The sequence below is a fragment of the Oncorhynchus nerka genome, linkage group LG12, assembly GCF_034236695.1.
Source record: "Oncorhynchus nerka isolate Pitt River linkage group LG12, Oner_Uvic_2.0, whole genome shotgun sequence".
Classification (NCBI taxonomy): Eukaryota; Metazoa; Chordata; class Actinopteri; order Salmoniformes; family Salmonidae; genus Oncorhynchus; species Oncorhynchus nerka.
The window spans coordinates 68,794,915-68,820,083 of record NC_088407.1 but is presented as its reverse complement, the minus strand read 5'-3'; the positions used below and the strand labels follow the sequence as shown (position 1 = coordinate 68,820,083).

Sequence of the window (25,169 nt, the reverse complement as noted above, 5' to 3'; positions counted from 1 at the left end):
CCGACTAACCGGTGTCTGTATGTAGCCTCGCTACTTTTATAGCCTCGCTACTGTATTTAGCCTGTCTTTTTACTGTTGTTTTATTTATTTACTTACCTAACACCTTTTTTGCACTATTGGTTAGAGCCTGTAAGTAAGCATTTCACTGTAATGTATTTGACGCACGTGACAAATAAACTTTGTTTTGATTTGAAGATTTAAAGGTAAAGTTCTCAAAGCAAGATTTAAAGGTGATTGCTCAAAACAAGATTTAAAGGTGAAGTTCTTTAAACAAGATTATTTGAAGGTGCAGTTCTCTAAACAGGGTTTAAAAGTGCAGTTCACCTAAACGGTACACCATATAGTGCTGCCATCACCTATTAAAAAAGGCGACAATAGTCATGCCTATTATAGGTATTGGTTGAAGCTCAGTGTTAAATAAAATCTCCCTATCATCATATTTAAGCCAATATGACACCAATCTTGATGAAATTTTGCAAATCAACTTCATTGGAAGTATACAACACACTCCCCGTCTCTCTTCATGAGCTGTCCGTCCATTACCGAGAACCACATACTAGATTTTTTAACAGGGTCGTTAGCAACTGAGTTTTGATTTCTTCAGGATTGGTGGGTCCCCTGCGATTAGCATGAGGTTGTAAGTAACAAGACCATTTCCCAGGACATAGACATATCTGATATTGATATTAATCTAACTGCTGCACTGTCCAATGTACAGTAGCTATTACAGTGAAAGAATAACATGCTATTGTTTGAAGAAAGTGCACAGTTTTTAACATAAAAAAATATTAATAAACAAATTTGGCACATTTGGGCAGTCTTGATTCAAAATTTGGACCTAAAAAAAGATAGGAGTCACAAAAAGTGTCATCTTCATCAGATGACACTCATAAGACTTCATGTTACATAATACATGTATGTTTTGTTTGATAAAGTTCATATTTATATAAAAAATATGAGTTTACATTGGCGCGTTATGTTCACTAGTTCAAAAACATCCAGTGATTTTGCATAGCCACATTGATTCAACAGAAATACTCATCATAAATGTAGATGATAATACAAGTTATACACATGGAATTATAGATATACCTCTCCTTATAATGCACCCGCTGTGTCAGATTTCAAAAAAACTTTACGGAAAAAACAAACCATGCAATAATCTGAGACGGCGCTCAGAAAACATATCCAAACGCTCGTGCATTACTAAGGACAAAAACTTCAAAAGGTTATATTACAGGTCGAAGAAACATTTCAAACTAAGTATAGAATCAATCATTAGGATGTTTTTATCATAAATCTTCAATAAAGTTCCAACCGGAGAATTCCTTTGTGTCTAGAGGAGCAACGGAACGCAAGTCGATATGTGGAATGCACGTGACCAGGAAATGGCTCTCTGCCAGTAACCTGACTCATTCAGCTCTTATTCAGTCCCACAAGATAGTAGAAGCCGTATTCATGTTTCTAAAGACGGTTGACATCTAGTGGAAGCCCTAGGAAGTGCAACTTCATTCATATCCCAATGTGAATTTAATAGGGCCTGGGTTGAAAATATACCAACCTCAGATTTCTCACTTCCTGTTTGGATTTCTTCTCAGGTTTTTGCCTGCCATATGAGTTCTGTTATACTCACAGACATCATTCAGACAGTTTTCAGAGTGTTTTCTATCCAATACTAATAATAATATGCATATATTAGCAACTGGGACTGAGGAGCAGGCCTTTTACTCTGGTCACCTCGAAAACCTTGGTAGAGCATGGATGGAATAGGCATTGTGTTGCTCATGAATTTCCCTTCTTTTCTGTTTCAGACCAATGCCTATTCTCACTTCAAACAAAGTTTTTTATTTTTAATAACCACTATTATTGTTGTAGTAGGATGTCCCTTGGGCGTATCCGTACCTATGTAGGACATGCGAGGGTTAGGTTAATAAACAGGCTGGAGCTAGAACCTCGTTGTCGCGCGTCCTTATTTTAGATCATACTACATGGTGTCAGAAGTGGTTTTAAATTCACATATATGTGAAGGACATACCAAGTAAATCGTACATTCAGGCTGTTTCAAAGCAGGGAGGGTACAGTGTTGGAGATAAAACAGCCCATATCATTATTTTGCTAGCTAACGAGCAAGGACTAGGTTACTGCTAAGCAACATGTTGCAAGAGGAAGAAGCTGGCGGGATTTCAGGGTTTGCGACTCCAAGTTCAACGGGCTCTGGTGCAAACACGGACAGGCCAGTGGCTAGTGCTGATGGATTTCGCATTAGTCCCCCGGAAAATTTGGTTTGTATGGACATTCAAAACTGGCCTAAATGGATCAGGCGCTTTGAAAGGTACAGGGTAGCATCAGGCTTAAACGTGAAAAATGAGGCATTTCAAGTTAATACACTGATCTACTCTATGGGTGATGAAGCCGAGGATATATTAAATGCTTCAACGTTGACTGAGGAAGAGAAACTTAACTACAGTGCCGTTAAAGACTGTTTTGAAACGCATTTTGTAGGGAGACACAACATTATTTTTGAGAGAGCTAGGTTTAATATGCGCAAACAGGAGCAGGGTGAAACCACCGACAGTTTTATCACAGCTGTTCACAAACTAGCAGAATATTGTCAGTTTGGCGTGCTCAGGGAAGAGCTGATCTGAGATCGGATTGTAGTCGGAATAAGAAATATATCACTTTCTGAAAAGTTACAGTTGGATTCCCAGTTTACCTGGTCCAAAGCTGTAAACCAGGTTAGGCAGAGTGAGACAGTGAAAAGACAGCAGACGATACTGCGCGACAGCAGCTCCTTACAGAACGAAGAGAGTGGGGAAATACATGCATTTCCATACAGAGCTAAAACAAAGGAGGGGAACACAGAACAGAGACAGACATGGAGAAAACAATCACAGACAGCACCAGTAGCTAGTTCAAGTGTTTGTCGCAAATGTGGAAATCCCCTTTCCACAGATGGAAAGATTGCCCAGCAAAGGATGCGGAATGCAGGAAATGTCACAGGAGAGGACACTTTTCAGCTGTCTGTCAACTAAAGCAAATGCATGAGGTTTCAGAGGAGGTACAGCAGGACAGCATCTTTCTGGGAGAAGTAAAGGGAAACAATACTGGCTGGCATTCAGACATTAAACTCAATGGGGAGGTTGTGTCATTTAAACTAGACACTGGGGCAGCAGTGACAGCTATCCCAACTAGGCTGTATAGCTATAGCAGAGATGGCCCTTTGCTCTCTACAAACTAAAAACTGTACGGTCCCAGTAATATGATTTTACCAGTGGTAGGGCACTTGGTGATTAAACTGGAGAGTAAAGACTAAAGTGCCATCCAGCCTGTCTTCGTCATTGACTATCTAGCCAGACCGTTGCTGGGACTGCCAGCAATTGAAGCATTGCAACTCATTGAGAGAGTGAGTGAACTGGAGGACCCAGGTGAGGTTTTCAAAAAGAAATTCCCAAAAGTGTTTTCTGGTCTAGGAAGGATAGAAGGTGACTACAAAATCCGCCTGAAAGAGGATGCTATCCCCTATGCCCTTACCACCCCCGCCGGGTGCCTATCCCTTTATTGGCCAGAGTAAAGGAAGAGTTGGGGAGGATGGAAGAAATTGGGGCTGTGTCTAGAATAGAGAGTCCCACAGACTGGTGTGCAGGGATGGTGGTGGTCCCAAAAGCCAATGGGGAAATAAGGATCTGTGTGGACATGACTAAATTGAATGAGGCACTCTGCAGAGAGAGACACATCTTACCATCAGTGGAGCAGTCACTGGCTCAGTTGGATGGCTCACAAGTCTTCACAAAGCTGGATGCCCGCTCAGGTTTCTGGCAGATACCGCTGTCATCAGAGAGTAGGGCACTCACAACGTTTATAACAACGTTTGGCCGTTAGTGTTTTAATGTTTTGCCATTTGGAATCGCTTCCGGTCCTGAGCATTTCCAAAGACGCATGTCCCAGCTGTTGGATGGGCTGAGTGGCGTCATAGTCCACGCGGACGATGTGCTCGTGTGCGGAAGGGACAGAGCAGAATATGATGTAAGGCTCACAGCAGTTCTGACCCGACTCCAGGAGACTGGCCTGACACTCAATGAAAAATGCACTTTTGCACAATCAGAGGTCTTGTTCTTGGGACACAAAATCAGTGCAGCTGGAGCCAGAGAAGATCAGCGCCATCACAGATATGCCCAGACCCCAGAATGTGGCTGAAGTCAGGACCATCTAAGGCATGGCCACATATGTGGGGTAAGTTCCTCCCACAGTTCTCAGATACAACCAAACCTCTGAGAGACTTACTAGCCAAAGAGAATGACTGGTCATGGGGTCGCATGTAACAAGCAGCGTTTGACAAAATCAAAGGAGATCTGGCCTCACAGAGAGTGCTAAGACAAAAGTATCAGCAGATGCATCATCCTTTGGGCTAGGGGCGGCCCTCACACAGATGCAGGACAACATGGAGTGGCGTCCAATAGCATACATCTCCCGAAGCTTATCCAACACAGAGCAAAGATATGCTCAAGTGGAGAAGGAGGCATTGGCTATCACATGGGCATATGAAAGGCTCAGCCAATACCTTATTGGCCTGCAGTTTACAGCAGAGACTGACCACAAACCACTGTTGGCTCTGTTAGGGACAAATGCACTGGACGACTTGCCTCCCAGAGTTCTGCGCTTCCGCCTCAGATTACTGAGGTTCACCTACAAGATGGTGTATGTGCCAGGGAAGGCATTGATCACAGCAGATGCACTCTCCAGGGCCAAAATTAAACGTCCGTTATCAGAGGAGGAGCAATGTCTAGAGGGTGAGGTACAGGTGTCCATTAATGCAGAAGGGACAGTCTACCTGCATCTCAGACCAAACTGCAGCAGATTGCAGAGGAGCAACAACGAGACCACATCTGCCAACAGATAGTGCAGCAGTGCAAAAAGGGATGGCCCAGGCAGGAGGAACTGCCTCAGCTGCTGAAGCCCTACTGGGTGCACCAAAGGGATGGCCCAGGCAGGAGGAACTGCCTCAGCTGCTGTAGCCCTACTGGGTGCACCAAAGGGATGGCCCAGGCAGGAGGAACTGCCTCAGCTGCTGTAGCCCTACTGGGTGCACCAAAGGGATGGCCCAGGCAGGAGGAACTGCCTCAGCTGCTGTAGCCCTACTGGGTGCACCAAAGGGATGGCCCAGGCAGGAGGAACTGCCTCAACTGCTGAAGCCCTACTGGGTGCACCAAAGGGATGGCCCAGGCAGGAGGAACTGCCTCCGCTGCTGAAGCCCTATTGGGTGCACCAAAGGGATGGCCCAGGCAGGAGGAACTGCCTCAACTGCTGAAGCCCTATTGGGTGCACCAAAGGGATGGCCCAGGCAGGAGGAACTGCCTCAACTGCTGAAGCCCTATTGGGTGCACCAAAGGGATGGCCCAGGCAGGAGGAACTGCCTCCGCTGCTGAAGCCCTATTGGGTGCACCAAAGGGATGGCCCAGGCAGGAGGAACTGCCTCCGCTGCTGAAGCCCTATTGGGTGCACCAAAGGGATGGCCCAGGCAGGAGGAACTGCCTCCGCTGCTGAAGCCCTATTGGGTGCACCAAAGGGATGGCCCAGGCAGGAGGAACTGCCTCAACTGCTGAAGCCCTATTGGGTGCACCAAAGGGATGGCCCAGGCAGGAGGGACTGCCTCAACTGCTGAAGCCCTATTGGGTGCACCAAAGGGATGGCCCAGGCAGGAGGAACTACCTCAACTGCTGAAGCCCTATTGGGTGCACCAAAGGGATGGCCCAGGCAGGAGGAACTGCCTCAACTGCTGAAGCCCTATTGGGTGCACCAAAGTGACTTCCACTGTAATGGAGACCTTCTCATGAAAGGACAACGGATAGTTATCCCAGAGACTCTACAACCAGAAATGCTAGACAGAGTGCATGATGGACACATGGGAATAACCAAATGCAGACTGAGGGCTCAACAGTGAGTGTGGTGGCTTGGTCTGAGTACTCAAATTGCCAAGCTAGTGGCCCAGTGTGAGGTCTGTACAAAATGTCAACCTTGTCATCCGGAGCCACTGATGGCAACGGAGCTGCCAAAACGGCCATGGCAAAAGGTAGGGGTGGATATGTTCTATTGAAAAAATGACACTGATCTGCTAGTGGTAGATTACTACTCAAGATACATTGAAATAGCAAAGACACCCATAACCACATCAGCTGGTGTTATCAATGGATTAAAGTCAATTTTTTTTCCAGGCAAGGGGTCGCTGAGGTCCTGGTTACAGATAACGCTCCCCAGTTCTCTGCAAGCTCCTTTTCTGCTTTTGCCGCAGAATATGACTTCATACATGTGACCAGTAGCCCCTTGCACAGAGTAGCCCCATGCACAGAGTAATGGTGAGGCAGAGAGAGCTGTGAAAACAGTCAAGGGACTGCTGAAAAAGAACAAGGATCCATACAGGGCTCTGTTAGCTTACAAGAGTTACACCACTGCATCATGGGCCGTCGCCTGCCGAGCTCCTGATGGGCAGGAGGCTGCGTTCCCCATTGCCTGTCTCGCCGGCTCAGCTTAAACCCTGATGGCCTAACAGGAAGGCCTTCGCTGAGAGGGACAAACGTCTGAAACAAACATAAACTGGAGACTTTAATCGGAGACACCGTGCTAAGGAGAGGCCAAAGCTGACCGAAGGACAACGTGTGTGGATTACAAACTCAAAGACATCAGCAATAGTGCTGAGGAAAGCGGATGCCCCACGCTCCTATGTGGTGAACACAGGCTCAGAAGAGGTACGAAGGAACAAAACACACCTCAGCTCTTACAGATCTACCAGCCATACAGACTGAGGCCACAGAAAATGCACAAAAAGAGGGTGAAGGAGAGAGAATCATCACAGAGTCACAAGCGTGCCCTTTTTGGGCTGAAAGACTATGTTACGTGAAGAGAAAACATACTGTTGGGGACCATACCCAGCAAAAAGAGACTGTACCTAAGTTCATGTTCATACTGTGTGATTGAATGCTTTCATACTGTTTCAGGATGGGAAGTAGCATGTTAGAGAATAATACTGGTTTCCAAATTGCATTTCAGTTATGCTTCAGTGGTTAAGCATGTTGAGTTCTTGTTCATGTGAGAGGGGAAGATGTAGTAGGATGTCCCTTGGGGGTATCCGTACCTATGTAGGACATGCGAGGGTTAGGTTAATAAACAGGCTGGAGCTAGAACCTCGTTGTCGCTCGTCCTTATTTTAGATCATACTACATTTGTGGCTAGAGTTTCAGTCTTTTCATTGATAAAGATTTCCATCAGGCGTAATTGTCAAGCATCATTAGCACATGACAAACACTCCCGTACCCAGGTCCACCTGAAGCATGTACATTAACCATGACTCTCCTCATTAGTGTTGTGCTCAGAACACAGATGTTCCTTCTCATTTGCAGGTTTGCACTGATAGTGGAACTTAACTTCTGCTGTCTGTTCTCAGAAACAGTTCTGTTCTGTCTGCTCTCAGTCTCAAATGTTCTCTTTTTCAACCACTTGTAATGACATCCATCCATCTAAAAATCCATCTAAAACTAAACGACACAATCTGTAATTTGAACTGGCTGACTCTGCCACTTTGTTTGGTAAGCTGAGCAATGGGGCTCTGGAAGTAACCATCTCAAACTTAAAATCTCCTGTCAGAAGGAATGGTTGCCTGATGGCTATATAAAAATAACAGAATATAGATTATATCAGTAGAGCGGCGCATAGGGGTTGTGAACCAGCCAAGCTAAACCAATCCCAGATGCCTATTCTCTTACACCCTCCAGTCATTTGCTGGGTTGATTTATGAATGGATTTCAACTCAATAAAATATTGTTCCACTCACTATAATGTGATTTGGGGGATTAAACTGTGAGATAACAGAAAGAAATGAAGACACATTTAATTGAGTGACGCCAGAGGCCATGACAGGCTCACCAGCTCAAGTAAAATCTAGAACACTCGGTGGTGAGACAACCCTTTAACACCTTTGCCCAAAGATGGATGTGCCTGCTGTGACTGCCGTCAAGGGTGATTTTGTGCCCCAGTGTTTTTCTGATGCTCCCACAAATAGGGCCAGTGAAGGCTGGATTCAATTTGGTGTCTGTAGTGAGGGAAGACAAGCGGAAATGTTTACCTCTTCCTCCAATGCTTCTTCCTTGTCACGCTCCCCCTTTTCGTCCCCGAAGTCTCTCAAACAGACCGGGGTTCAAATACTAATACGAACTCATTTCAAATACTACCTGGGCTTGATTGTGCTTGCCTGGCATAGAAGGAACCAATAGAATAGTTGCAAACCCCAATTATCTTGCACTCCAGGCAGACTAGAGCAAATGCTAAAAGTGTTGGAAAGACTTAAAATAGTATTTGAGCCCAGGTATGCCATCAATCGTGGGCCCGGGAGAAGTGATAGAATTTCAAGGGCTGGATAGTGGATATAATCTAGGACCAGAAGAAAAGATGGAGGGGTTAGGGTTGGCTGGCAGAACTAAAGAAATAAAGCCCTAGGTTAGAATCCTGAGCTAGCGAAAAACACAAGTCCAGGATAGGAAGAGCAGAGCATCTTCTGTAGCTACTGTAAATCCATTTTAAAAAATCCTCTTTTCTTAAAAGCAAGAACCATTTTTATTTGTGCTTTTGTTGCATAATTTTGTCAGACGACGATAGTTCTTTAATTTTCCTCTCCTACGCGAAATAACTGTACATTTAAAAGCTTAAATGTTTGAAATATCTTTGTTGTCTTGAGTAATTAATAGGTACCTTCAGTACCAGCTAATACAAATACTGCCTGCTCCTTCAGGTAGCTAGGCAGGGCCCCCTGCTAAGATAACTATCCGGTGCCACCACAGTGTGCTGTCTGAGACTGGAACCAGGGAGCTATCCTCAAACAAAATCACAGGGGCTTCAGATGCCATGAGGCCCCAACTTTATTACTTTTCTTTTAGCATTGCTTTGGTGTTGGGTTTACTGTTTCAATGAGGATTTCATCCAACTTTTAAAACAAGTTCTAATTTCAGATACAGAATGTGTTCAATGCTACATAACTCAAAATGTCACATAAATCATACTTTGACGTCAGTGGGAGGTTTCTAAAAACGCTTGAGTTAGGCAATGCCCTTATCAATTATTACCGCATTTTGAAAGATAAATGATAAATATTTTAACATCTTCCATTTTGATTTTGATAAAGTAGTGGATAACATGATTTTGGAATGAGATGTTTGACAAGCAGGTGTCCATATACTTTTGGCTATGTATTGCTACTGTATTGTTAATGCTAGATGTTTATATAATGATGAGTCACGTGTACATTGTGTTCTCTGATCTTGAAGCGTATGCATTTCACACACAGTTATTGACAATAATATACACCTACTTTACTGTATCTGTCCATACGCACACACTCAAACATTTACCCACAATGTCACTTCTATGCTCAGAGATAGAAGATGAAAACATCATACTCTATGCCAACACAAGTGTTAGAGTGGGCACACGTGCTCAAGCGGGCACACACACACATGCACATGCAGGCACACACCCACGCACACACACACAATGCCCTATTTGCACTGCAAATCCAACTTCATAATGTTGCTGTCAGATAGCAGTGTGTTGGGGTCTAGGGGCTGAGATTGACTCTGTGGGGATAAAATCACTGACGATGTGGTGGGGAGCTAGATAGTGGAATGGAATGCTTCTTCCTACACCTGGATATACTGGTTTCGTCCCAAATGTAGTGCACTACTTTTGACCAAGGCCCATATAGCTCTGGTCAAATGTAGTGCACTATAATAGGGATAGGGTGCCATTTGCAATGTTCCCACTGTAACATACTGATCAATATTTCAGCTGAGGAGTTGAAAATTACTGACCTTTATAGTGTTTTATTTGCAATACATTCTTGGGGGATAGTGTGAGTACCGGTACTGCTTTCCAGTTAGGATTGTTGGAGGCGTTATGAAAACAAATCTGGAATTGAAACATTAATGAAATGTTATATTGTCAACTTGATAAAAAGAAATGTGTTGATGCCCTTGATTTGATGTAATCTTACAATTACATTGTCCTCACTGTACCTTTCCTGGTCCTGATCAGATGAAAACTGGGACGACGACCAACTGTTGGGATTTGAGCCGTGCAATGAGAACCTGATCACGGGCTGCAACATCATCGACGGGAGGTGTGAGTGTGACAGCATACGGACCTGCAACAACCCATTTGAGTTCCCCAGCCAGGACGCATGCCAGACCGCTCTGAGGAAGATTGAAGGTATTATGCATGTCAATTAATGTTTAACAATGAAATATTAATGTTTGTCCTCTTGGACCTGTATGGCTCAGTTGATAGAAGAAGGATATTTAGAAGGAGGAACATTATTCCCAGAATGGAACACAGCTCGACAAAACACCTTTCTCTCTCTCTGGCCGGCATGATGCAGTTCCTAAGAGTGGGTAGAGTAGTGCATGCCTGGTCATGTTTCAAGCCACAAGCACCCAAGGTGTTTTCATGCAGTAATGTATGCTGTGTAGTCTACTGTTAGTTACCATCTGTATGGATGGTTTGTTAGATGCTTTGACTTTAAATGGACCATCCAAGGGCGTGGATAGTTTGAGTTCTGATCTGACTCGTACTGTTAGGTTTTCATAGTGATTTTCTCAATATTATGTTCGCGCACATATGCCTCTGCCAGTTCTATAGGATTTATTATTGGCAGTAATTAACTCAGCTAATTTTTATGTGCTTCATTAATAATTATTAAATACCCAGACATAAATCAAACTGAATGATCAATTCCCAGCTTCGCTTAGGGGTGGTATGCAGCCTCCATACTGATTGAATAGCTGTCACTGAGCTTGGTTTTCATCTTCATCCCTTTCTGTTGTTCCCACAGCATATTTAAAATTCTGTTACAGTTGCACTTTAAATAACAACTCGTAAATCTCTGACACTACACAATTTTGTCATTTATTTATCTGCTCTTCTGCTGCTCCTGTTTTCTCCCATTTGTTATTTTTTAGTGTGAGGGGTTTTGTTTGTTTAGTCAGATATTTTTTCTCTGACAGGCTCTCCTCAGTGCATCTGTGATATTCAAAAAAACAACCAAACAAACAAACAAGCTTTTTGTTGAAAAGCTGATAAGGATTCTAATAGGCCTATCAGAATGCAGTCCCCCATGGTTACCCAGACCTTATCTCAGTGTCTGCTGTTGTGTTCACAGTTCTCTGGCAGCAGACGGCCAATTAAATCACCAGAATATAGGTTTGTTATAGCAACCAACCAGCCTAGCAATGGGGATGAGGGCCCTTGTTGTTCAATTGTGGCAGGTATACCTTCACATGCTGACCAGACCACCGCACACGTGCATTTATGCATTGGCATGCTCCGTCGTGCCCAGGTTGATTTTGTTCACCCACACCAGACACGATCAGGACATGTAGGTTGAAATATCAAAACAGACACTGAACCAATTATATTAATTTGGGGACAGGTCAAAAAGCATTACAAATTTCTGCCAATTTAGCTAGCTAGCTTGCTGTTGCTAGCTAATTTGTCCTGGGATATAAACATTGGGTTGTTATTTTACCTGAAATGCACAAGGTCCTCTACTCCGACAATTAATCCACAGATAAAACGGTAAATTTGTTTCTCGTCATCACTCCTCCTTTGTTCAGGCTTCTTTTTCTTCTTTGGACTTTATGACGGTTGCCAATCAACTTTATAGCATTACTACAACCGACTGGAGTGTGTTTATCTTTCCATCACCCATGTGGATATATGCTCCTAAAAACCAATGTATCCTGTTGTGTCCTGTTTGGCTGGTTCAGTCATTTGTTATGGCTGGTGGTGGAAGGTGTTGTGAACGTTGGTGGTCTGGGTCCTGTCTGTCTGTCTGTATGTGTGTGTGTGTGTGTGTGTGTGTATGTGTGCGCGCACCTGCGTGCATGCTTCTGTGTCTATGTGTGTGTGTCTGCTCTCTGTCTTGGCAAGGTAGTCCTTTGGATGTGTGTGTAGAATGAACTCTTGCTGCCGTAACCACAGACTGAGAGATTACACTGAGTACAGACTGGGATTATTATAATCAGCAGCATCACAGATATTACAGACATTTCTCAGCGAACCAATGAGCCTTGTTTTGGTTCAATGAGGGCAGACCCATAGGGCGGTGCACAATTGGCCCAGCGTCGTCCAGGTTTGGCCTGGGTAGGTCGTCATTGTAAATAATAATTTTTAATTTTTTTGTTAAAAAAATACTGATTCCAGAGTTTTTCTTTATTTGTAATATTTTCTACATTGTAGAATAAAAGTGAAGACATCAAAACTATGAAATAACACATATGGAATCATGTAGTAACCACAAATTAAAATATATTTCAGATTCTTCAAAGTACATTTACATTTACATTTAAGTCATTTAGCAGACGCTCTTATCCAGAGCGACTTACAAATTGGTGCTTTCACCTTATGACATCCAGTGGAACAGCCACTTTACAATAGTGCATCTAAATCTTTTAAGGGGGGGGGGTGAGAAGGATTACTTTATCCTATCCTAGGTATTCCTTAAAGAGGTGGGGTTTCAGGTGTCTCCGGAAGGTGGTGATTGACTCCGCTGTCCTGGCGTCGTGAGGGAGTTTGTTCCACCATTGGGGGCCAGAGCAGCGAACAGTTTTGACTGGGCTGAGCGGGAACTGTACTTCCTCAGTGGTAGGGAGTAGCCACCCTTTGCCTTGATGACAGCTTTGCACACTCTTGACATTTTCTCAGCCAGCTTCATGAGGTAGTCACCTGGAATCCATTTCAATTAACAGGTGTGCTAATAGTTCATTTGTGGAATTTCTTTCCTTCTTAATGCGTTTGAGCCAATCAGTTGTGTTGTGACAAGGTAGGGGTGGTATACAGAAGATAGCACTATTTGGTAAAAGACAGAGTCCATATTATGGCAAGAACAGCTCAACTAAGCAAAGTGAAAAGACAGTTCATTATTACTTTAAGACATAAAGGTCAGTCAATGCGGAACATTTGGAGAACTTTGAAAATTTCTTCAAGTGCAGTCACAAAAACCATCGAGCGCTATGATGAAACTAGCTCTCATGAGGACCGCCACAGGAAAGGAAGATCCAGAGTTACCTCTACTGCAGATGATAAGTTCAATAGAATTATCAGTCTCAGAAATTGCGGCCAAAATAAATGCTTCACTTAGTTAAAGTAACCAACACATCTCAACATCAACTGTTCAGAGACTGCGAGAATCAGGCCTTCATGGTCGAATTGCTTCAAAGAAACCACTACTAAAGGAAATCAATAAGACTAAGAGACAAGAAACACGAGCAATGGACATTATACTGGTGGAAATCTTTCCTTTCTGATGAGTTCAAATTTGAGATTTTTGGACTCATCAACCACCCTATCTTTGTGAGACGCAGAGTAGGGGAACGGATGATCACAGGTGTGGTTCCCACTGCGAAGCATGGAGGAGGTGTGATGGTGTGGGGGTGCTTTGCTGTTGACACTGTCAGTGATTTATTTAGAATTCAAGGCACAGTTAACCAGCATGGCTACCACAGCATTCTGCAGTGGTATGCTATCCCATCTTTTTTTATTTAGTGGGATTATCATTTGTTTTTCAACAGGACAATGACCCAACACACCTCCTCCAGGCTGTGTAAGGGCTATTTGACCAAGAAGGAGAGTGATGGAGTGCTGCATCAGATGACCTGGCCTCCACAATCACCCGACCTCAACCCAAATGAGATGGTTTGGGATGAGTTTAACCGCAGAGTGAAGGAAAAGCATCCAACAAGTGCTCAGCGTATGTGAAGACTGTTGGTAAAGCTGGTTGAGTGAATTGTTTTTTGGTTACTACGTGATTCCATGTGTTATTTCATAGTTTTGATATCTTCACTATTATTCTACAATGTAGAAAATAGTAAAAATAAAGAAAAACCCTTGAATGAGTAGGTATGTCCAAACTTTTGACTGGTACTGTAAGTATTCACACCCCTGAGTCAATACTTTGTAGAAGCACCTTTGAGTCATCTTGGGTATGTCTGTATCAGCTTTGCACATCTATATTTGTGATTTTCTCCCATTCTTCCTTTTAGAGTTTCTCAGAGTCTGTTAAATTAAGCCGTGTTCAAATTGGCAGTTTGATGTGACTCAAATCCTATTCATTTGCATATCTGATTTTATTTTTTATTTTTTTTCCTGCAGTCCGAACAGCCAAAAAGCACATGGTATCGGTGTCCATAAGCTATTTTAGGTCATAGGAAATGATGACATAGATATTATGTACAAAAAGTTAAGATGAGTGTAAAAACACACACAAAATAGCAGAATTGGTCAGGAGCTCATAAGACGTCTGTTATCCACTGCAGCACCATCTTCCTCTCTTTTCACATTCACTCGGTTGGTAATGCTTACAAATTGGATCATAACTCTAAAAGTAGCTGAGATCCCATTCTGGAAGTTTGATATGCCAATAGAGTATATTATGTTCAACAATATATTGAAATATTTGCCAAATGAAAATGGTGTGTTGGTATTGATCAATATTAATAAATGAATGTAAGATAAAAAATTAAAAAATCCAAATACTACTCAAGGTTTCTTCCTAGGTTCCTGACTTTCTAGGGAGTTTTTCTTAGCAACCGGGCTTCTACATTTGCATTGCTTTCTGTTTGGGGTTTTAGGCTTGGTTTCTGTATAAGTACTTTGTGACAACTGCTGATGTAAAAAGGGCTTTTTAAATAAATGTGATGTGGTATGTCACCATGATAATGGGCCATTTCCTCTTTTCCTGAGAATCATATTTCGAGACAGAATTATTCATTTTCTGGGCTGTTACATAAAGCCGGGTTGTTTTTCATTTTTGCACTACTTGGGTGAAGCAAGCTGATTGATTTCGAATGTGGAAGTGGAGAGGGGTGCATTTGTCCAGTTGTAATACCATACATTTTCATGCCTGCTATTTATGGTCATGACTGTTGGTCGAGACTCATCTGGTTGTCTTATCTTTAGTATCCTGAGTGAGTAGACAATACCCATATTGATTTCATATTAAACCCCCATCAAATCAAGAGGTATTATTACCATAATTCTTGATTACACAATGGCCGTGTTCCAGGCTGACTACATTCCTGCCTGATCTCACATCTCTTGGGTAGGTGTTTAACATACACTACATGGCCAAAACTGCACTACATGGCCGAAGCTGCTTAAAATTAGTGGATCCAGCTATTTCAGGCACACCTCTTGCTGACAAGTGTATTAAATTGAGCACACCTACATGCAATCTCCATAGACAAACATTGGTAGTAGAATGGCCTGTACTGAAGAGCTCAGTGACTTTCAACGTGGCACCATCATAGGATGCCACCTTTCCAACAAGTCAGTTTGTCAAATCTCTGCGCTGCTAGAGTTGCCTCGGTCACGGTCAACTGTAAATGCGGTTATTGTGAAGTGGAAACGTCTAGGAACAACAACGGCTCAGCGTTGAAGGGGTAAGCCACACAAGCTCACAGAACGGGACTGCCGAGTGCGGAAGCGCGTAGCACGTAAACATCGTCTGTCCTCGGTTGCAACACTCACTTGCAACTGTAAGGTTTGGTGGAGAAGGAATAATGGAATAACTAATGCCCTTGTGGCTGAATGGAAGCAAGTCCCCGCAGCAATGTTCCAAAATCTAGGGGAAAGCCTTCACAGAAGAGTGGAGACTGTTACAGCTAAAGGGGGACCAACTACATAAAAATGCCCATGATTTTGGAATGAGATGTTCGACGAGCAGCTGTCCACATACGTTTGACCATGTAGTGTATCAGCTAACCATTTGATATAGTAATCTGCTGAAATGTAGTCTGCCTGGATTGCGACCAAAGCCTCCTCCTTCTGGCAATGAATAAGGCCCAATCCAGGTGCACACAATAGCACTAGCAGCCATGTAAAAGATGACCAATCTGACTGAAAAAGTACCTCTTTGTATGTACAGTATGTCAGGATTGTAAATTATGTGATCTGTCATGAGTTTGTTGAACAAATACATCTTAAATAATCTGTGCGGTACATCTCCAAGCCTGTTGTGTTCTGATAGGCCTGATGACCTCTGAAGGTGTGTTGTGATAGATTGGATCTGTATGGCCGGTTGATGCGCTCTGATAGGTTGAGCAGGTACGGCTGGTGTTTTCTCATAGGTTGATCTGTACGGCTAGTGTGTTCTGATAGGTTGAATGACCCCTGATGATGTTTTCTGATAGGCCGAATGACCCCTGATCATGCATTCTGCCCTAATGGCCTTTAAATACTATCTAACACAGAGACAAAGGTCTCCTGAAAGTTCAACAGGAGATTGATAATGATCTTGCTCTTTTCGCTCCTACTGACACCCATATTCCACACGCCTGCTTCTACTGCAGAAAATCAATCTTCAATGAAACTGGAATAGCATGTTGACCTTTCAAGCCTTTAATGATATTTTTAGCTTAGAAAACTGTATTTTTTGTCATATCATAACCTGATAAGGAGTCTTCAGGTCTCTTTGCTCACTGAGGGCTATATTTTAATAAACATAATGTTAGTGGGTAGATCGTTGGGCCACTAACTGAAAGGTTGCAGGATCGAATCCCCGAGCTGCCAAGGTAAAAATCTGTCGTTCTGCCCCTGAGCAAGGCAGTTAACCCACTGTTCCCCGGCACAGAAGACGTGAATGTCGATTAAGGCAGCTCCCTGCACCTCTCTGATTCAGAGGGGTTGGGTTAAATGCGGAAGACACATTTCAGTTGAAGGCATTCAGTTGTACAACTGACTAGGTATCCCCCTTTCTCTATGGTGAATCTAAGCGCTGCCGGTAGCGTTATAGGTCAGGGAGTGTGTCATAAATATTTTTGCTATTTTCACAGCTGTTATTTTGAGCCCAATAGCTGGCTGTGGCGCAAAAGGTCTGGGTTTTGATGAATATACAAGTTGTAGGTGTGATGAGGGCTTGGCCACACACTGGCCAATCAAGCCGTTCCATGGCTTATTATTGCATGCATTCGTCTCAATTTCTGTAGGTTATTGAAGGTCTTTGCATTGTCATCAGCTCAAATTCAGCTGGGGGCACGGAATATTCTCGTCCAATCCCAGCATAGGCTACAGTAACGAGTGATATCAAAAGTTTAAAAAAGATCTAGCATCTGCTCAATATGTTTGGAGTGTTGACAGTCAACATTGTTGTAATTGGCTTTAACGAGTATAAGCCTTTACACATTGAAAGTCTACTCAAATTGTTTTGTATGTGGGAGGCACGTTCTCAATTAGCACGATAGGCCTACTGTTGATACGACGTTAAAGGACTGAGAAATTTGAGCAGTCTATGTTTGTAGGAGTCTTTGGTCACCGGACATGAGGCGCTCTTTGGAAATGGGGATGAATACAAGCCGAATGGAGTATGCACTGCAGGTAGGCCTATGTGAATAGTGAATAATGCAAAAGCATGTCGGCAAAACCCTCATGAGTAGACCATTTCGAAACCTTTTATGGGTAGGTTCCTAGATGCATTGCTGTTGAACCAGCTTTTGTTATAGTAGGGTAAGGGCTTGTTTTTCAATCAAAACTAAATGGAGAACAAGCGATTGTTACTGGAAAATAACTTAAACGTTTCTAATTATTAGTGCCAACGGATGATCTCATCTCCCGTTCCATGGTGGGCATATAGCCTATATGGAGGGGCCACCGGATGATCTCATCTCCCGTTCCATGGTGGGCATATAGCCTATATGGAGGGGCCACTGGATGATCTCATCTCCCGTTCCATGGTGGGCATATAGCCTATATGGAGGGGCCACCGGATGATCTCATCTCCCGTTCCATGGTGGGCATATAGCCTATATGGAGGGGCCACTGGATGATCTCATCTCCCGTTCCATGGTGGGCATATAGCCTATATGGAGGGGCCACTGGATGATCTCATCTCCCGTTCCATGGTGGGCATATAGCCTATATGGAGGGGCCACTGGATGATCTCATCTCCCGTTCCATGGTGGGCATATAGCCTATATGGAGGGGCCACTGGATGATCTCATCTCACGTTCCATGGTGGGCATATAGCCTATATGGACGGGCCACTGGATGATCTCATCTCCCGTTCCATGGTGGGCATATAGCCTATATGGAGGGGCCACTGGATGATCTCATCTCCCGTTCCATGGTGCGCATATAGCCTATATGGAGGGGCCACTGGATGATCTCATCTCCCATTCCATGGTGGGCATATAGCCTATATGGAGGGGCCACTGGATGATCTCATCTCACGTTCCATGGTGCGCATATAGCCTATATGGAGGGGCCACTGGATGATCTCATCTCACGTTCCATGGTGGGCATATAGCCTATATGGAGGGGCCACCGGATGATCTCATCTCCCGTTCCATGGTGGGCATATAGCCTATATGGAGGGGCCACTGGATGATCTCATCTCCCGTTCCATGGTGGGCATATAGCCTATATGGAGGGGCCACTGGATGATCTCATCTCCCGTTCCATGGTGCGCATATAGCCTATATGGAGGGGCCACTGGATGATCTCATCTCCCGTTCCATGGTGGGCATATAGCCTATATGGAGGGGCCACTGGATGATCTCATCTCCCGTTCCATGGTGCGCATATAGCCTATATGGAGGGGCCACTGGATGATCTCATCTCACGTTCCATGGTGGGCATATAGCCTATATGGAGGGGCCACCGGATGATCTCATCTCCCGTTCCATGGTGGGCATATAGCCTATATGGAGGGGCCACTGGATGATCTCATCTCACGTTCCATGGTGGGCATATAGCCTATATGGAGGGGCCACTGGATGATCTCATCTCCCGTTCCATGGTGGGCATATAGCCTATATGGAGGGGCCACTGGATGATCTCATCTCACGTTCCATGGTGGGCATATAGCCTATATGGAGGGGCCACCGGATTATCTCATCTCACATTCCATGGTGGGCATATAGGTTTTTTTACGCACATCCAAAATAATAACTGGAGCTGGCTAAAATGATGTAATAGATTAAAAAAACGGATGTCTGACCACTGTTTTGCCTCCGCCAAACTTGATCTTTTTAAAGCTTTGGTGATTAAGATTTATTTCTAAGCTCAAATGCATGACAAACAGAAGAGGCTTCATTGAGAGGAGGGGAGGCTATGCTTGGTTTGTAATCAAATTAAATGAAATGTGAATAAACATTATGTTTGTATGTTTCTAAATACAAGGTTTAGGTGCACAAAAAGCACATCTCTCATGTTCCATGGGCATTGTGCATCATGGCTGGATAGACTGCACTTCCGTTGTCAAAATCCATGCCAAAACCAACAGCATTACTGCTAAGACCAGCTTTTGGTTGGTATTAAATATCCCAACCAGCACATACTGAAATTGGCACTTTGGCGCACATTTTTAAGGATATACCTCAGACATTGCCACACCTCCCACCTCCCTGCAAGCAAGCTCACATAAGACAGGTAAATTACCAATCCTGGAACAAATGGTTTGAAAATAGAAGAGCGATGGCTTTAACAGGTCGAAACTGCAAACGAGCGTGTTTGACATTTGCGCTGGCTTAACGCCGGCCGAAAATTGAGCCCTCAGTGTTTAAGGAAATTCTTTAGTCCCAATTAGTCCCAAGTGGCTGTTGTGTCCTCCCTTGTGTTGAGACACTCCGATCAAGGTCCTTAGTTGGAGTTGCTCAAGACCAACTGCTTGACAAGTTAACCTTTAACTGATCTATAAACTCCTGTGTGGGTTTATTACTGAACAAATATCTGACCAAAATGAATGTACTAATTGAACAAACTGACAGGTGTCACATTCTTTGTCACAGCTATTTGTGTAATGAGACAACAGTATGTTTCCATATTGAAGATATTTAATAGATATGACTTAATTGGTGTATGTGAAAAAGGGAACAATCAAGAGGAGAACAAATTCTCACGAACTGTCACGCCCTGACTTTAGTTGTCTCTGTTTTCCTTATAATTTGGTTAGGTCAGGGTTTGACTAAGGTGGGTACGCTGGTTGTTGTATGTCTAGGGTTGTTGTAGGTCTAGGGGTTTTTGTATTTCAATGTTGGCCTGATATGGTTCTCAATCAAAGAGACAGCTGTTTATCGTTTTCTCTGATTGGGGATCATATTTAGGTAGCCATTTCCCTTTTGTGTTTCGTGGGATCTTGCCTATGTGTAGTTGCCTGTCAGCACTCATTTGTATAGTCGTTTTGTTATTTTGGTTAGTTTGTTCAGTGTTCATTCTTATAGTAATAAAGAATGTATGCATTCCACGCTGCGCCTTGGTCTCCTTCGTACGACGAGCGTGACACGAACAAACGTTCTGTAACTGACAGACAGGCTGCTTGCTACAGTATGTTTGACCAGCATCGTTGATCTCTGGCCTCTGAATCGGGCTGTAATGTGACTGTGTCTTTATAGCGTTTAATAATGTACTCTCCTGAGGATCTGATGACTGGACTATCGCTACAGACTCTCAGCTCTAAGCAGGAACACTTTGCTGTAACGTTCAGGAGTGAGGAGCGAGTAGAGCCGTGGGAACCAAACTCCCAGCTAGGGAGCCACGCAGCCAGGCAGGCAAGGAGCATCTAGACTAGTAGACTGGTCTCATATCTGTTTGCGCTGTCTTGCCATCCCCTATGGTCATTGTTATCACAGAAACCACAACTGAGGTACAGTAAGAGAGTCATGTAGAAACAAATATTTGAGTATTAGAGCTTATGAATGAGAGAGAGAGATTTCAGTTCAGGCATATTTATTCAGGGGACTGCTAAACAGGAAGTTTTTTTCGGGGAGTTTGCTCAGTGTGAGGCGAGGGGAGCGTCAGTTGGTTCCCCTGACCCAGCAAAGCCAAAGCACATTAAAGGAAATGCCTCACATTCCTTCAGGCTGCTGAGGAGTTCTCTCTCTCTCTCTCTCTCTCTCTGCTTTGGTAGGGTTACAGTGCTGCTGCCTGGATATTTGCCTATTTTCAAAACAATTAGACGGCCGTGCTAATTGTAGCAGACCCTGTTGTGTACAGAGAGAGAGAGAGAGAGGGAAACAGAGAGAGAAAGGGGAAGGGGGAGAAAGCGAGACGAGGGGGGATTTGCGGCTGCTTCATGTCTAAATCAACATGTTTCTGTACAGGCAGGCAGAGTTCCCTGATTCTATGTGCCTTCTCTATTCAATATGGTGCTGTTTTCATGGAGCCTCCCACAACTACGGAGAAAGGACTATACTTTCACAACAGAATATGCAACGCAGATCGAGGCAGTGAAATGTAATGCAAGAGGAAGGTTATGCCTTATGTATGTCATTCAGATGGAGCAGTGAATGAATGTGCCTAATAAATGTCAGGCAGAGGAAAGGCCCTATTTCTCAGTGTGTGTGTGCACATTAACTGACTATGTGGGACACAGGGAAAGTCATTAATTTTAGAGGTCTGTAAACAGATCCATGGCATGCATTGCTTTCTGCAGTGAGTTTCACCTCAGACGACTTTGGCAGACGCAAATGTTTTTGGAACATGTGTCTATCTGTCCAGTGCTGCGCCGCACAGCGGTACGGCCCGCGAACGTATTCTGTTCCACCACCTGACCTCAGCCAAGATTTAGAGCCGCTGCGTCTGCGGCTTCCTAAACTCATTCACATCAATCTGTTGGGCCGGTGGGACACTGAGTCTGGCCGAGGCTGTAACGCTATAGTCACAGAGACATGTGTTAATAGGCTGTGGCCGTGTCACATTTACAGGGCAACAAGGCCAATATGGCCACCGGTTACTGTGAGCACTGGACACAAATCAAATTTTATTAATCACAGGATTCGTAACAATATTTACTTACTTCCCAACAATGCAGAGAGAGAGAAAATAGAGAAATAATAGAAAAGTAATAACACATAATTATAAAAGTAATAATAAATGCACAATGAGTAATGATAACTTGGCTGTATACGCTGGGTACCAGTACGGATTCCATGTGCAGGAGTAGGAGGTAATAGTGGTGATATGTACGTATAACTAGGAATAAGGTGACTAGGCAAAAGGACAGATAATAAACAATAGCAGAAGCGTATGTGATGAGTAAAAAAAAGTGATTGCAAAAAGGTTCAATGCAGATCACAGGAGGCTGCTGGGGGGAGAATGGCTCATAATAATTACCGTGCTTGCCGTGAGGTAGCAGAGAGAACAGTCTATGACTTGGGTGGCTGGAGTCTTTGACCATTTTTAGGGTATTCCTCTAACACTGCCTGGTACAGAGCTCCTGAAATGCAGGGAGCTCGGCCACAGTGATGTACTGGGTTGTACGCACTACCTTCTGTAGCGCCTTGCGGTCTGATGCCAAGCAGTTGCCATACCAAGCGGTGATGCAGCCAGTCAAGATGCTCTGGACGGAGCAGCTGTAGAACCTTTTGCGGAACTGAGGGCCCATGCAAAGTCATTTCAGCCTCCTGAGGGGGAAGAAGCATTGTCATGCCCTCTTCACAACTGTGTTGGTGTGTGTGGACCATGATAGGTCCTTAGTGATGTGGACACCAAGGAACTTGAAGCTCTCATACCCACCCCGATAAAGCCCCATCGATGTGAATGGGGGCGTGATCAGCCCTCTGTTTCCTGCAGTCCACCATCAGCTCCTTTGTCTTGCTGACATTGAGGGAGAGGTTATTGTCCTGGCACCACACTGCCAGGTCTCTGTCCTCCTCCCTGTCAGCTGTGTCATCGTTGTCGGTGATCAGGCCTACAACGCAGTTCTGGTCAAATTACTATACCTTTATTTAACTAGGCAAGTCAGTTAAGAACAAATTCTTATTTTCAATGATGGCCTAGGAACAGTGGGTTAACTGCCTAGTTCAGGGGCAGAACGACAGATTTGTACATTGTCAGCTCGGGAATTTGAACCACTAGGCTACCCTGCTGCCCCAAATGAACAACATTCTCACATAGTTGTTCCTCTTGTCCAGATGGGAGAGGGCAGTTTGGAGTGCAATAGAGATTATGTCATCTGTGGATCTGTTGGAGTGGGTCCAGGGTGTCTGGGATGATGGTGTTGATGTGAGCCATGACCAGCCTTTCAAAGCATTTTATAGCTACAGATGTGATTGCTATGGGGCCATAGTGATTTAGATAGATTACCTTGGCATTCTTGGGCACAGGGACTATGCTGGTCTGCTTGAAACATGTACTGTAGGTACATTACAGAAAAAAACTTGCCAGCTGGTCAGCGCATGCTCTGAGTACGCGTCCTGATAATCCGTCTGGTCCTTTGTCACACTCTCTGTCAAGACAGAATACAATACATGAAAAAGATGGATTAGATGTTGACCCATAGACTCTCCTTTGGTTGGTTTTCATGTTGTTGAAATCAATATCACATTTTGACCAGAAATAGAAGAACAGTTGTTCTGAATGGTCGAAGAATCACATTTTGTGTATTTTGTTTTGCTGTCACTGCACTCTTAGAGAAAAAGTGCCATCTAGAGCCTTAGTCTTCTTTGGCTATCCCCATAGGAGAACGCTTTGAAGAACTCTTTTTGGTTTCTGCATGGAACCCAAAATAGTTTTACCTGGAACCAAAACGGTTCTAAAAAAGGTTTCTCCCATGGGGACTGCCGAAGAATCCTTTTGGAAACCTATTTTCTAAGAGGGTAGAGAGCAAATTAGTTTTCACTTATTAGTCATGGTGGATATACTGTACGTTACAGAGAATAATCAGGACAGATTGCTAACTCTACATCCAAGTATTATATCCATTGTATTTTCCTCAATGCATTGGCACTCTTTGTAAAATATAGATACCAAAACAGATAAACACACTGTCTCCCTCAACCAGCAACCACAAGTCAACCAAACCAGCACTACCATGTGTGGGGACTCCTGTCCTCTAACCCAGGGCTTCTTTAGTCTCTACCACCAGTGACTCAGACAGGAATCCAGTGAAAACCCAGTGGTCAATGTATGACACACTGGACCAGAAAAGGCCACTGTGTCCTTTGTGTTGGGGACAAAGGGAAATCAAATTAAAGTATCTAAAATTGCCAATGGTGGTTGTAGTTGTGGTGGTGGGGCCTCTGTTCGATATTTAGCAGCCCCACACACCACAGGTTCCTGTTGGCACCTTAATTGGGGTGAACAGGCTCATAGTAATGGCTGGAATGGAATTAATGGAATTGTGTTGTCACATAGAACACATGGTTTCCATGTGTATGATATCATTCCATTCTAGCCGCTATTATGAGCTGTCCTTTCCTCACCAGCCTCCTGTGCCACGCACACACCATGGGGCCCACGCGTACATCACTCTGCAGTCTGACCTCATGGTATTGGCAGGTCCTCTCAGGCGGAAGTTTTAAGGCCACAGACAGAAAACAGTCAGCGGGCACATGCAGGAACCATCAGATTAGCAGAGCTCAGGGAGCATGGGGCTCGAAACTTTTACACCATCCGAAGTCCCACAATCACGTGTGTGTGTCTGTGTCTGTGTGTGTGTTTGGGCGTTTCATCATTGCAAGTCCCAAAGCCCTATTCTCTTTAGTTCAAATGGCTCCTGCTGGACAAATGCAGGCTGATTGGGTGGTGACCGTGAGCAAGGCTTAACATTATGAAGAATGTTCCCTGACATGTTCCTCCATTCCCTCAGAGGTGTTTTTTGACCGTATACTGTTGACCCAGTGCCTGTCCTATTTGAACTGTCGGAGAGACACAGACCAATGAGCACAATGACCGGTGTTCTATGTTATACACCAATGAGACATTTTCATCAGACTATAGTCTACATCTGACCTCTCCAGTGGATCAAGCAGTACTGTAAAAATAACATGTTACTGAGTGAACTATCCTAGATAAATAAATACACATTTAAATGAATGAAACATCAAACCTCTTTTTTATATTCTAAGAAATATGTTTCCTGACAAAACATAAGAGATGAGATGTGTTTATTTTTTCCTGTGTTCCTTCATTTGGATTTGATTTGGATTAAGGCGGATGATTACCTTCTGCCAAAGATTGCGGTTCATCGTCTCCTGTTGTTCTTAAACCAGGGATGGGCAACTTTGATGGGGGTGGGGGCCTCCAAAAAACAGAACTAATCATGAGGGGCCGCTGTGGCTTGTGGGTCTGCGAACCCACATCCATACTGCCAGTTTCCCACCCCTGACTTAAACCAACAACACTGGACTGTTTGTGAT

General features: G+C 43.9%; 1 protein-coding gene across 1 annotated transcript in view; it reads left to right on the top strand.

Annotated features, from left to right (window-relative positions):
• The window catches only part of LOC115138651 (cysteine-rich motor neuron 1 protein-like), a 196,529-nt gene that overhangs the window by 8,477 nt on the left and 162,883 nt on the right, over positions 1-25,169 (top strand). Inside the window, exon 2 of the mRNA XM_029675742.2 lies at positions 10,075-10,248. Coding sequence (XP_029531602.2) covers positions 10,075-10,248 — 174 coding nt within the window. The remainder of the gene's footprint in view (positions 1-10,074; positions 10,249-25,169) is intronic.